This window comes from Silurus aristotelis, assembly GCF_946808225.1.
Source record: "Silurus aristotelis genome assembly, chromosome: 8".
NCBI lineage: Eukaryota > Metazoa > Chordata > Actinopteri > Siluriformes > Siluridae > Silurus > Silurus aristotelis.
The window spans coordinates 27,739,022-27,750,905 of record NC_139581.1 but is presented as its reverse complement, the minus strand read 5'-3'; the positions used below and the strand labels follow the sequence as shown (position 1 = coordinate 27,750,905).

The 11,884-nt window shown below is 42.1% G+C and overlaps 1 protein-coding gene across 4 annotated transcripts; it reads left to right on the top strand.

Annotated features, from left to right (window-relative positions):
• Window positions 1-2,108: 2,108 nt before the first annotated feature.
• On the top strand, window positions 2,109-10,868 carry LOC310730097 (kelch-like protein 40). 4 transcript variants are annotated; one of them, XM_083548883.1, is made up of 6 exons: window positions 2,109-2,243; window positions 2,428-2,668; window positions 2,832-2,985; window positions 3,805-3,883; window positions 5,106-5,333; window positions 5,639-10,868. In XM_083548883.1, exons 3-6 carry the CDS (start codon window positions 2,832-2,834, stop codon window positions 7,173-7,175), a joined length of 1,998 nt encoding a protein of 665 aa, XP_083405009.1. In that variant the 5' UTR covers window positions 2,109-2,243; window positions 2,428-2,668; the 3' UTR covers window positions 7,176-10,868. The 4 variants fall into 4 exon arrangements, 3 of the variants coding, with proteins under 3 accessions (XP_083405009.1, XP_083405008.1, XP_083405007.1); XR_014534730.1 differs by having other exon boundaries at window positions 2,210-2,668; window positions 5,639-9,989; window positions 10,204-10,868; XM_083548882.1 differs by having other exon boundaries at window positions 2,210-2,327.
• Window positions 10,869-11,884: the final 1,016 nt, after the last annotated feature.

Sequence of the window (11,884 nt, the reverse complement as noted above, 5' to 3'; positions counted from 1 at the left end):
CCCTTAACTACTGATGAGTAATACAAGGCCTTAAATGTTAAGCAAACAATGCCTTTATAACTTGCTGGAGTGATGCACAGAAACCTTGGCTCGATAGATAATGACTAGTTCACGCTTGGCTTCTCTTATGGGAGCCAGGATAAGAACCAGAATTAGACTTAGTCTATTTTTTCTGTTATATTTGTGCATTACAAATCAGGACTTTCTTCTTTTACTCCATCATCATCATCATTATTGTATAGTACCACAAATGACTGGGTATGAATGTAAAAAAAAAAAAAAAGTCTTGATCCTCCGGGTCTAGGGGTCTGCAAAGTCCGGCCAGTTGTGGTGGTTTTTGGAAGCCATATTAAAAAAAAAATTAAAAAAAAGTTTGCCTAAACTTTATTTCTCGCAATTCTGACTTTATTTTATCGTGATAAGATAAGATATCCCTTTATTCGTCCCACAGTGGGGAAATTTGTGTTACAGCAGAAAAGAAAAAGAAATGTGCAAATATATATAACAAAAAGTAGAAACATAATACAGTATATACAACACAATGTATAAATACAAAAGAAGAAAAAGAGACCACGAATAGGTCATTACGCTATCAAACATATGTTTTAAATTCTTTTTATTACATAAAAATCTTGTGTATTTTGGCAACTGGTTTACTGGAAGCAAAAGACCTTCTGTAACGCTTCTTTAGACACTTAGGATGTAACAGTCTGTAACTGAAGGAGCTGCTCAGAGATGAAACTCTTCCATACAGCCGTTCCATAGAGCCGTTCTCCAGCAATGATTATAGTTTAGCTACCATCCTCCTTTCTCCCACCTCCTGTCCAGTGTTCAGAGAAATCCCCAGGACTGAACTGGAGTTCCTGATCAGCTTGTCCAATATCTTCCGGTCTGCAGTAGAGATGCTGCTGCACCACCATAGAAGATAGCTGAGGCCACCACAGAGTCTAAACATGTCTTCAGTAGCTTTCCCTGCACTCCAGAAGACCTTCAGCAGAAAGAGTCTGCTCTGTCCTTTCTTATAAATTCCTCAGTATTATCTGTCCAGTCCACATCTTGTGGACTTTTTGGACCGATTGAAAAACGATAGTCTTTTCTAAATCTAAGTAAATTGGCGATTTGCTGTTTGTGTGAACCAAAGAAATGTGTTTAATTGTGTTTAATCGGATCGTATCGAATCGGTAGCTGCTTCGCGTGTCTTTAACGTCTCGTATCGTCGGCTATGTATCGAGATGCGAATCGCATCGGCCTCAGATATGGAGATACGCATCCCTTAATGTTCATGCAAACTGCGGTCCTAAACCATTGTAACTTGATAATAATTACAGTCCAAATGCATCGTTGAGATGCTCACTAACTTCATGGATCTTCATGCTGTCAAACCAAGAATTGTGGATTTCGTGTACAAGGTATTTGTCATGATGTGCTTGTGTTAGAAAAACATATTAAAACTATAAAAATGAGGCAAATCAAAAAAGGTAAGAGATAAAGAGTAAAAAGGTGGTGTGAAGGATCATATTTTCTAGATAAGTCCATATGAAATAACAATGTGAGGTTTCCATTAGGGCTTTAACGGTACATGTATTAGTACAGAACTTTTTCGGTACAGGGCTTTCGGTTCGGTGCACACGTGTACCAAATGCGATCGTTTTTCTGTTTAGAACATTGTTCAAATTCAAGTTTCCTCAGGACGTATTAAAGTGGCGGACCTCAGGTTTGTTTAGTCTCCGCCGTGAGCGCGGTGCCACTGTATTTTGTTTGGTTTGGTTTTAAATGAAAGTTGAAAATACAAATGCAAAAGGTATTAAAAAAGAAACGAGTTAGCGCAGTGTCGCAATTTGTTTTGCACATGCGCGATATCGCTGTCACTTCCTGCCATCGCCAACGGCGCTATGGATTCTTTAGCGTTTTTTATGTCCAGCTTCAAGAAATTATTTTATTAACATGATGTTTAAAAATGTATATTTAACTGCAAATAAATAAATAAATAATATATTGGAGAGAAAAAAAAACGTACACACGTTTCCCCTGCGAAACCGGAAGTGATTCTAATATTTTTCCGGATCGCGATTATTTATGAATTTGACCTCACCTGTATTGGAAAGTCCCGCCTCTCTGCTCAGTGATTGGTTAGTTCAGTGACTCGCATTGGCCGGCTGATCAAATGGACGCTGCTGATTGGGTGAGTCTCTTGTCATGTGGCGCAAGAGCGCAAGGAAGCAGGAAGAGTAAACGTAAAACGGGTAGGAAAATAATCCCGGCATGGCGGACTAGGGAAAGCGCTAAAACAGAGAAACTAGCAGGGGGAATAATGTGGCCGAATGCGAGTAATTATCATTACACGTGTTAATATTGTGTGTGTGCGAGTCTGAGTCAGTGTGTGTGTGCGCGTTTACAGAAGTTGGTGGTTTGGTTTGTTTTTCTTAGTGAATTTCCTGGAGCCAACAGTGGACAGACACTGAGATGTGTCAGGATCCACGGGAACGCCTGTGGATGTCCATGGTAGCGTGAGGAGCGGTTTGATCCGGGGCTCAGGGACGCAGGATGGCGTCTGGGAGGGGAGCCGGCCAACGCGTATGACTCTTCTTAATCTCCACTGGAGTTTATCACTGGAGACTCGGATACGATTCACTCATACACACACTCACACACACGTTTACAGGGCAAGGTAAGAATGTGTTGTATGTTAGAAAAGGTCGTTCTGACGTCACAAAGTCAAAATGACCACACGTACGACCTCTAATCCAATCAGAATAAAGACGCCCTATTTGGTGATGACTAGTTTCTCATGTTTCTCATGACCATGTTTTTGTTTTCGGTTTGTCTCCCAGATGAATACGGTTAAATGTGGGAAGGTGACGTGGAGGCCGCAGCCATGGCAGGACGCTGACAGCGGCGGTGGCGAGCCCCTCTCGGACAGCGACTCTGAGGAGGAGGACTTTCCAGACGACACAACCACTCCGCTGGGCGAGTACATTACTCAGGGTGAGAATGCCAACCTAGACAGAAGATTGTGGACCACATCCAAAGGTCCTACCGTTGTTGGATGAGGAGGTTTGCAGCAATCATTGTTCTGGTCCCATCCAACAGGTGGATATTCGGTTGAGGACGTCAGGGTTTTTGCAAGACACCAGGTTCTTCGAGTCCAACCTCGCCCACACGGTGGTCGTCATGGCGCTCGATTGGGCACTACATTTATATTTTTTCCATTTGGCAGATGCCCTTATCTACAGCAATTTACATTTATCTTATCCTGGCAACTATGCGGTTAAGGGCCTTGGTGGAACTTTGTGTGGCTTGGATGTGAACTCATAACCTTCAGATCCAATGTCCAATGCCTTAACCACTAAGCTACTGGGATATCTGTTGAATAATTGCATGGGATTTCTCGATGCTGATTGGTCAGAGGGTGTTAAGTTTCTGAGAGCAAGTGTGCCCATGTTAGTACTTTATTGTTACCATAGTAACCGCTCATTTTTGCAGACTTGACATTTACGTAGGGAGCCTCCAGTGGCAGTTCTTCGTAACGTCTTCAGGCCAGAGGTCTTTCCGTTTTTATTAGTGATAACAGGAGGATGGAAACCTTCTCTCCTGTACTCCGTCTTGCAAAAGTTTTCTGTTAGAGCAAACATTTCAAATTTGGACTCCTATGTCCACAGAACGTTCTTCTAGTCATTTAATGGAAACGAAATGAACATGAATGTGTCTCAAAAAACTTCAAATACCTGCTGTTTCCATACTTGTAACATCCGATTTGCTTCCTTATGAATGAACACTCACATTCTGTTTTTTTTTCTCTCGAAGGTTTAAAGCAACTTCTTGATGCTCAGCAGTTGTGTGATGTCACTCTTTTAGTAGAAGGAAAGAAGGTCATGTGCCACAGGTACGCCTGCTAAAACCTGTACATAACCACTGTTCATATTCAGATTCTGATCATAAACACTAACGATTATTTTACATGATATTGATCTGTTGACTATTTTCTCTTCATTAAGGAGTAAATGTAATAAAAAAAAATTTATTTCTTGCAAGGTGTAATTAACAAATGCAGATAAAGACAGACCCTAATTAACTATGCGTACTTGCACTAATACCAGTGGTTCCCAACCCCCGGGCCGCGAACCCAGCATGACACGAGTATAATACACTATTTGGACAAAACTTCATGGACACCTAACCATAAGATTTGTATGTGCTTTTTGGACATCCGATTCCACATGCAGTCCCCGTTTGTGGTTATAAGAAACTCCTCTCTTCTGGGAAGATGTTCCACTAGATTTTAACGTCATTAGGGTGTTCGTAAAATTTAATGTAGGTGAGGCAAGGAGGCCTGGGTTGCAGTCAGTGTTCCAATACATCCCAAAGATGCTGAACAGGGTTGAGGTCAGAGGGCAAGGGGAGTTTTTCCATTTGCATTGTCATGCTGGAACAGGTTTGGGTCCTCTAGTTCAGATGAAGGGGAAAATGTAATGCTAGGCTAGCGCACCCAAAGTCTTTAACGGTTGTGTGCCTCTGACTTCGTGGTAACAATTTGGGGAGGAACCACGTATGACTGGAACAGCCACACAAACCAAGATAACTAAAGTACTCAATGCAAGATGATGGAATCGACTCCAAAGCGTTCGGTTTTTCACTGAATCGACTCTACTTGGCATCGACTTCAATTTGACCTGAATGCATGAAGTTGAACTGATGACTTTATCTGGGATTTTTAATTACCTTTGTTTCTCGCTGTCCAACATTGGCATCAATTTGCCACCCAAAGTTTCACCAGATGTTTTCTGGTAGAAGGAACTATTTCTGAATACAACCATATATGTGAAGTAAATCTAGAAAAACTCAGCTCATGATACAATAGTTTATGAACATTGCTCAATCCAGAACCCTGCACGTTCACATTCCTACTCGCATTTGAAACATTACAGACATGAAAGCATGAGGTAGGTCCTGAGGCCAATAAAAAACACAGCATGTTTCATAAAGTCCAACTGCCCAGTAATGCAATTCTCTGATTAGTAGGAACTATTATACGGCTAACCGATTTTCAGAATGTATGATTTATCACAAAATCCTGTGGTCTAGCGTTTCCAATGTGTTCTTCGCAGAGTTCTCTTGGCTGCTGTCAGTCCATACTTCCGTGCCATGTTTACCAGCCCCTTGGTAGAATCTCGTCTGACCGAGATCCGTCTGGAGGAGGTGACTCCTTCAGTCATGGAGACGGTTATCCAGTTCGTCTACACAGGAGAAGCAGGGCTCAGTCTTGACACGGCAGAGGACTTGTTCGTGGCGGCCAATCGTCTTCAAGTCATGCCCTTGCAGAATCTTTGTTCCAGGTGACACATAAAAGTATTTCATCTGTTTTTCCTTTTAAAGATGTGACCATGAATGTAATCACTGTCCATTTCCGCAAGTCTGAATCAGAGCAGAAGCTTTGGGGTTGTTTGACCCAAAAACAAATTAGATTGAAGCCGATACACTGTAAACAGATGCACCAGAGTAAGTAAGTTAAAAAGTACACCTATGTATAGGTTCAACTGATAAAATACCGTTGCTTGTTTGTGTAATGTAACAAAATTCCATATGCAGAATTAGTAAAAAAAAAAAAAAAAAAAAACCCCACACATTCTTGTTTCTTCAGGTTCCTCTTCGAACACCTTTCTGTGGAAAATTGTTTGGGTATGTACTCTCTGGCACGCTCACACCATGACCAGCTTTTGCTCAGAGCCTCTTTGCGGCTGGTGGCTCAGCATTTTCCTCGCGTGGCACGCCAGCGGGACTTTCTTCTGCTGGACCCGGGTACCCTGGGAAGCCTCCTGGAGTCAGACCGGCTTGGCGTGGAATCCGAGAAGGAGGTGTACAATGCGGCACGGCGCTGGGCTGAGCACCGGCCCGCTGAACGTTATGTCCACATGCCTGCACTGCTTCGTCACTTGCGCCCGGGTCTCCTGGCTCCTGAGGAGAGCAGGCGGCTGAGCAAAGAGCTTGGCCCGAGGGCGGGCACTGAGGGTATGGGAGGTCCTCTAAGGCCCCGGGAAGGCATGCTGGAGAAAAAGATTGTTTGTGTGGACCTTAAGCCCCGAGAGGACGAGGCTTTACGAGAGTGTGACTACACGGTGGATTGTTTTGACCCACGCACAGGCAAGTGGGAGAAACTTTCAGCTCTGGGCTCTTTGCTGTGCCCTGGGTGCACGGCCGTTGGTGGCCGGCTCTTTGTAGCCGGTGGCATTTTACGAACAGGCCAGGTTTCTTCGTCAATGCACGAGTACGACGTTGTGCTGGACCGCTGGATATCTCGGCCATCCATGGAGCAGCCACGCGCCATGTTCGGCTTCCTGGGCTCAGGGAACTTTCTTTATGCCCTGGGTGGCTGCAATCGCTCAGCTCTTCTTGATACATGTGAAACTTTCGACCTTACCACGCTAACGTGGGCACCGGGTCCACGTTTGCCATTGCCGCTGCGCTCTTTTGCCTGTGCCACATTAAGAAGCCGACTGTACTTGCTCGGAGGCGCCACGCTGGAGCACAACCGGGCCATGGTTCACGCTGGTGTGCTCATCTACCACACAGGTACAAGGACCTGGAATCGCATCGGCCTCGATTCCGGTGCCACCTGCCTTGCTGGAGGAGTAGCGGTACGTGGAGGAGTGTGCGCTGTGGGCGGGTACATGCGTGACGCAGCGAAATTTCTGGACGGCAATTACACAAATTTGGAACCACTTGACGCCACAGGGCGAGTATTGTTTTTCCGAGAAGGAAGGGCGGTGGGGACTGACCGGGACGCCGTGGCCGGAGTCGAGAGAATGGGAGGTGGAGGTAGTGACCGTGCTCCCAGTCCGGTTGTTTTTCCAGGTCTGCCACGGCGCATAGCTGCTGCAGGCGTTGCTAGGTGGAAGCGTAGGATTTATGTGTTAGGTGGTGAGAATGGCTCAAGGTTTTATGACAGTGTGTACTGCTGGAAACCCGGCTGGCGGAGCTGGGTCCAGAGACGCGAGAAACTACCAGGAGATACAGGCGGAGTGAGCCAGTTTGGGTGCACCACTTTAAAGTTCCCCAAAAAACACATCCTAGCACGTATTAGAACAGCCCTGGAGAAACAAGGCAAAGAAAAGAGACGGAAACGAAAGACGGACACCGTGGAAAGAGACCGACAAACCAGAAGGGCAAATAAGGTGTGATTTTATTTAAGATGATGTTTGGGAGTCGTCCCTTTCATTCAGCCGTATCAAATTTAATCATTGCACCATTTATGTTTTGTCGAGAAGCAGACATCACATTGGCAGCTAATGCTTCTTTTTTTTTCCTGATGGCTCCTTTATATAAGACTACATGTTTGAATGCAAATTTGAAAATTTAATGCTGCGAAATGTCCCATAAAGCATGTCTCCTGAATGTATATAATAGCAACATAAAATAATAATCCAGCTAAAATCAAGAAATACTCCAGATCTACACACAAACCAAAACTCCACTTGGTATAATATAAGCAATAAATTACATCTGCTAACACCCTATTTAGAATGTATTAGCTTTTCAAAATGTCCCAGAACAGATTGCTATATTTCACAAGGCCGATTTCTTAGCTTGGATGATTCTGTCAAACATGGTGATTCACCAATGGCCCATTGGCTTTTAGTGTAGATAGTTTGTGCTGAAGTAATACAGCATTGAGACACAAAACTAGCAAGAGCCTTTTCACACTTAAACACCTCGGAATTGATTCAAACCTTCATGGTTGGTGAGGGGCGTAAAACGCTGCCATCAGGATTGAAATCGCATCATGAAAGACGTCTAAGTAAAGGAGGACATGAAGCCGACTCGCCCTTGTAATACTGTTGTCTGAATAGGGATCAAATGTCTTAATCAGAACAGTTCCTTTTAATAATTGAAGCCTAAGCACATCATGTTGTCCGTGTACATTGCATCCGTTATTTATTTATTTTTTTGACTCTCGATTGGAAAACCAAATTGATTCGGATGCCTTCGTTCGTTGTTTTTTTTTTTTCTTTCTTTTAGAAAAGGCTTCTTCTTACCACACACAAGAATGAGAAAATGACCTATGGAGTTTGTTTAATCACTGAGTGTAATCATTGAACTCTCACAATATTAAATAGGATTGTAGACTGGAGGTCTTTTCTTAGCAGGAAAGCCACTTTGGAGCCATTTGGGCAAATGATAAATAATATGATAAAAACTAGAGCAACATACGATATCAAAACGTTTCGAGACTGATGACGCCAGCTGGTGTTTTTCTGACACGGTTTCACCAGGAAAGCAAGCGGAGGTGGGAAGTAATGAAGTGCAAATACTTCGTAACTGTACTTGAGTAGATTTTTCTGGTATCACTTTATCATCACTTATCACTTTCATATATTTTTTACACACATCTGAAATTTATCCTTCGTACATTTTGAAACCAGGCTCGTTTCTTAAGTTTTAATTTGTTTGGTGACATGATCGATTTCATTGGGTGGCTTTTTCAATCTACACATCACAGATGTAGGCTAGTTAACGAAGCTAACAACAAGCAAGGCAGAAGGGAACAAGAAGTATGGGGTTAACGTGGAGACATTCCTGATTACCTGATTATCATCATTTCTCTGCTTGTGTTCTATATGGTGGTTGTTCAGCCTGGATACATTCATTAGGTAACAACATTTAAAAATTATTTTATATCAATATATTATGATCTGTACTTCTACTTGAGTGAAGGATACGTTTGACATCTCTGGCGGCAAGTTAGAACAAAGTACAAACGTGAAATTCTACGTATCCCCCAAAAATGCCCAAACCATTAGGCAACTTGTGCATGATGACCGTCAGCGAACAATCGGCATGTCACCCTACACGCCTGCGGACTTCACCCTCTTCTTGTAGATGATGGTCCAGCTCACAGGTCACCATTTGGACATCGGAGATCTAGTGCAAATCGCAGAAGGCGATTGACGCACTCTGAAAAGACGACTTCCAGGACACAATCCAGAAGCGGCAGGAACGCTGGGAGCGCTGTATTGCTGTGCAAAGGGAATATTTTGAAGATGGTATCGTTTAAATGTAGATAAATGAAGTACTTTCTTGTAAAAGTCTGTCAACTTTTTGATACCACCTCGTATATGAACTTCTCAGGGGGAAGCCAGAAGGTTGGTTGAGGCCACTGATTGATTACGTGCTGATGGTCAATCAGTTATCTTCTATCACTAGTATTGAAAAAAGCAATTTTTATCCAAAAAAGATTTTTTTAAACCATTTTTATTCTTTACTTTTCATTCACTAATGAATGCAATGTACACAGACCTCCTCTTTTGATGAATTGTAATTGAACTTTGTATTTTTTTTCCTTTGCGACATTTTCAAATGTTTTTGTTGTAAGTACGATGAGGCCGTCAGCCATCTAAAAACAGCAAATGAACAAAAACTGGAAGTATGTTCACGTTATCGTGTAAAGGAGGGAACGTTTCATTGTCGTGACTGGCAACCTGCAGCACAGTATTATAATCTGCCGCTAAGGGTTTTATCTGAGCCTTTATTATTGTATAATATTCTGTTTACAACACTGCTGTGACTTTTTTTCTTTTGAGTTGAGTCTTTTAAATTAGTATCAGGAGCACGACCAAGGACCGTTTCGTCTCCAAATCTAACAACTTTACTAATATATGTCAGTTCATCACGTTGTCATCAGTTCCAGTCTATACACTGTACAGCACTACAGGATTCTCAATATTTACAGAAAGCATCACACGGCCCTGAGGAAAGCGTAATCCCCACTCTGTACCTTGCAGTAAATCTTCTCCTTATTGGGCATTCATTAATGAATTGTCGCATACAAAAGTACAGTCCCTTCCAAAAGTATTGGAAACGGAAACCTGGACATTCTTTTGCTTATGGTGTATTTTTAGATCTAGTGATGTTAAGCGAATTAAAATGAAACATTAACTGAACAACAATGAGAGACACTATTGCCAAAAGTATTGGGTCACCTAGTCATGGGTAGGGTATGTGATTTCTGAGCATTGCATTCCACATTTAGTCCCAATTAGCTCATAATTCCCTCCACTCTTCTGGGAAGATGTTCCACTAGATTTTGGGGGGTGTAGGGATATTTGTCTTTATCAGCCACAAGGGTGTTTAAGAATGGCAGGTACTGATGAAGGTGAGAAGACCTGGGGTGCAGTCAGCGTTCACATTCATCCCAGAGGTGTTCAGTAGGGATGAGATCAGAGCTCTATAGGAGGACACTCAAGAGCCTCTCCAAAGCATGTACACCAGATCTTCAAGGAGCACACTTTGTGCATCACCATGCTGAAACAGATTTGGGTTTCCAAGTTCAAGTCAAACTCTCATTATAGTGCATCTAAAAGACGTCCTGCACAATTGAGCGCCTCCAGGTTGGTGGTAACTGTTTGGAAAAGATCCACAGGAAAGGTCAGGTGACCCAATACTTTTGGCAATATAGTATAGAAGGTTTAAGTAGCCGAGCTAGGGTACTAAACACCTGTCAGTCACATGTCTAGATATTTTTGATCACGTGAGAAATCGGTGGGTTCGAACTAGATTGCACGTCCAGGTTAGAAATATAAGGAAATTAAAGCTAAGCTTAAATTCTAGTTCATCGTCTTTATCTTTCGATCTCAAACCCGAAAGTAGTGTATAATCAAAACAAAAGAATTGAACAGTGCTGTTCCAAAACTTTGGAAGATCTGTATCAAATGGCTGATTGTATGTATTTTTTTTTCCTGTCAATATTAATATAACAGTATGTTTTTCCAGAGCCAAAAGAAAGACAATTGGATCAATCCTGGTCAGGGAAAAAAAAAAAGATTTTTGAACTGATTTTTACTTTGCATCACAATAAATGGTCATTTTTTTCTACAGCTTGTTGTCGTGGCATCATTTCTGATTTGGTCATTGGTATTGTCTTCGTTTTGTTAACAAAAGTATTTGGACGCCTGCTTTATCTAGCCATATGTATGCTTTACATAAGTAAATAGATTTTTGTTCGATTCAGGATGCTAAATGTACTCTATATGGACAAAAGTATTGGCCCACCTGACTTTCTTTTCTGAACTGTTACCACAAAGTTGGAGGCACACAATTGTATAGGATGTCTTTGGAAACACTAGCCTGAAATTTCCACAAGTCTAGAAGGACATTTCCCAGAGGAGTTGAGGTAATTATAACAGCAAATGGGGACTGGGTGTGGAATGGGATGTTTAGAAATCACACCAATCTTACGGTCAGGTGTCAAAGAATTTTGTCCGTATAGTCTAAAACTACAGGGTTTCTGTGGAGTCACATTTTAGGCCTTTAAAAATAGTCTTAAATTCGCTGTTCTAGGACATATTTACAGGTCTTTTTTTCCTTGGGTATGTTTTTAGTTTTGCTAGTCCAAAATTAATACAAATGAGACCAAGATGCAACAGCCAATCAGATTTCTGTTATATGCACAAATCTTTCTCGACTTGAACCACAGACGTAAAACGGATTTTATTTTTCACCTATGGGGGAAGAGCAAGTTTAGCAATACTTGGCTTGAAAGAGTTTCATTTAGGGCTCTGTTAAAGCCAGTTGCTAACAATGTATTTATGTGTGTGTTTTATGTGTGTGTTTGATGTCTTAAATTTCAAAAGTCTTAAACGTGACTTTGTTGAAACCTGCAGTAACCCTGAACATAAAATGTGTAAATTTGAGTTGATCATTCATTTTTCCGTCTAAGTGTGTGGGAATCGATACGTCAATATATGAGAAGTTCGAGAAACCTGCACTTCATCCAGTCATTTCATAGCGGAAAATAGTAAAACAACACAAAAGGCGACGATGAACCGGCCCTTCTTGCTGTTACGACGCTCAGAAAGAACTGCTAACGAGGAAAGGTCAGGTGAGGTCACGC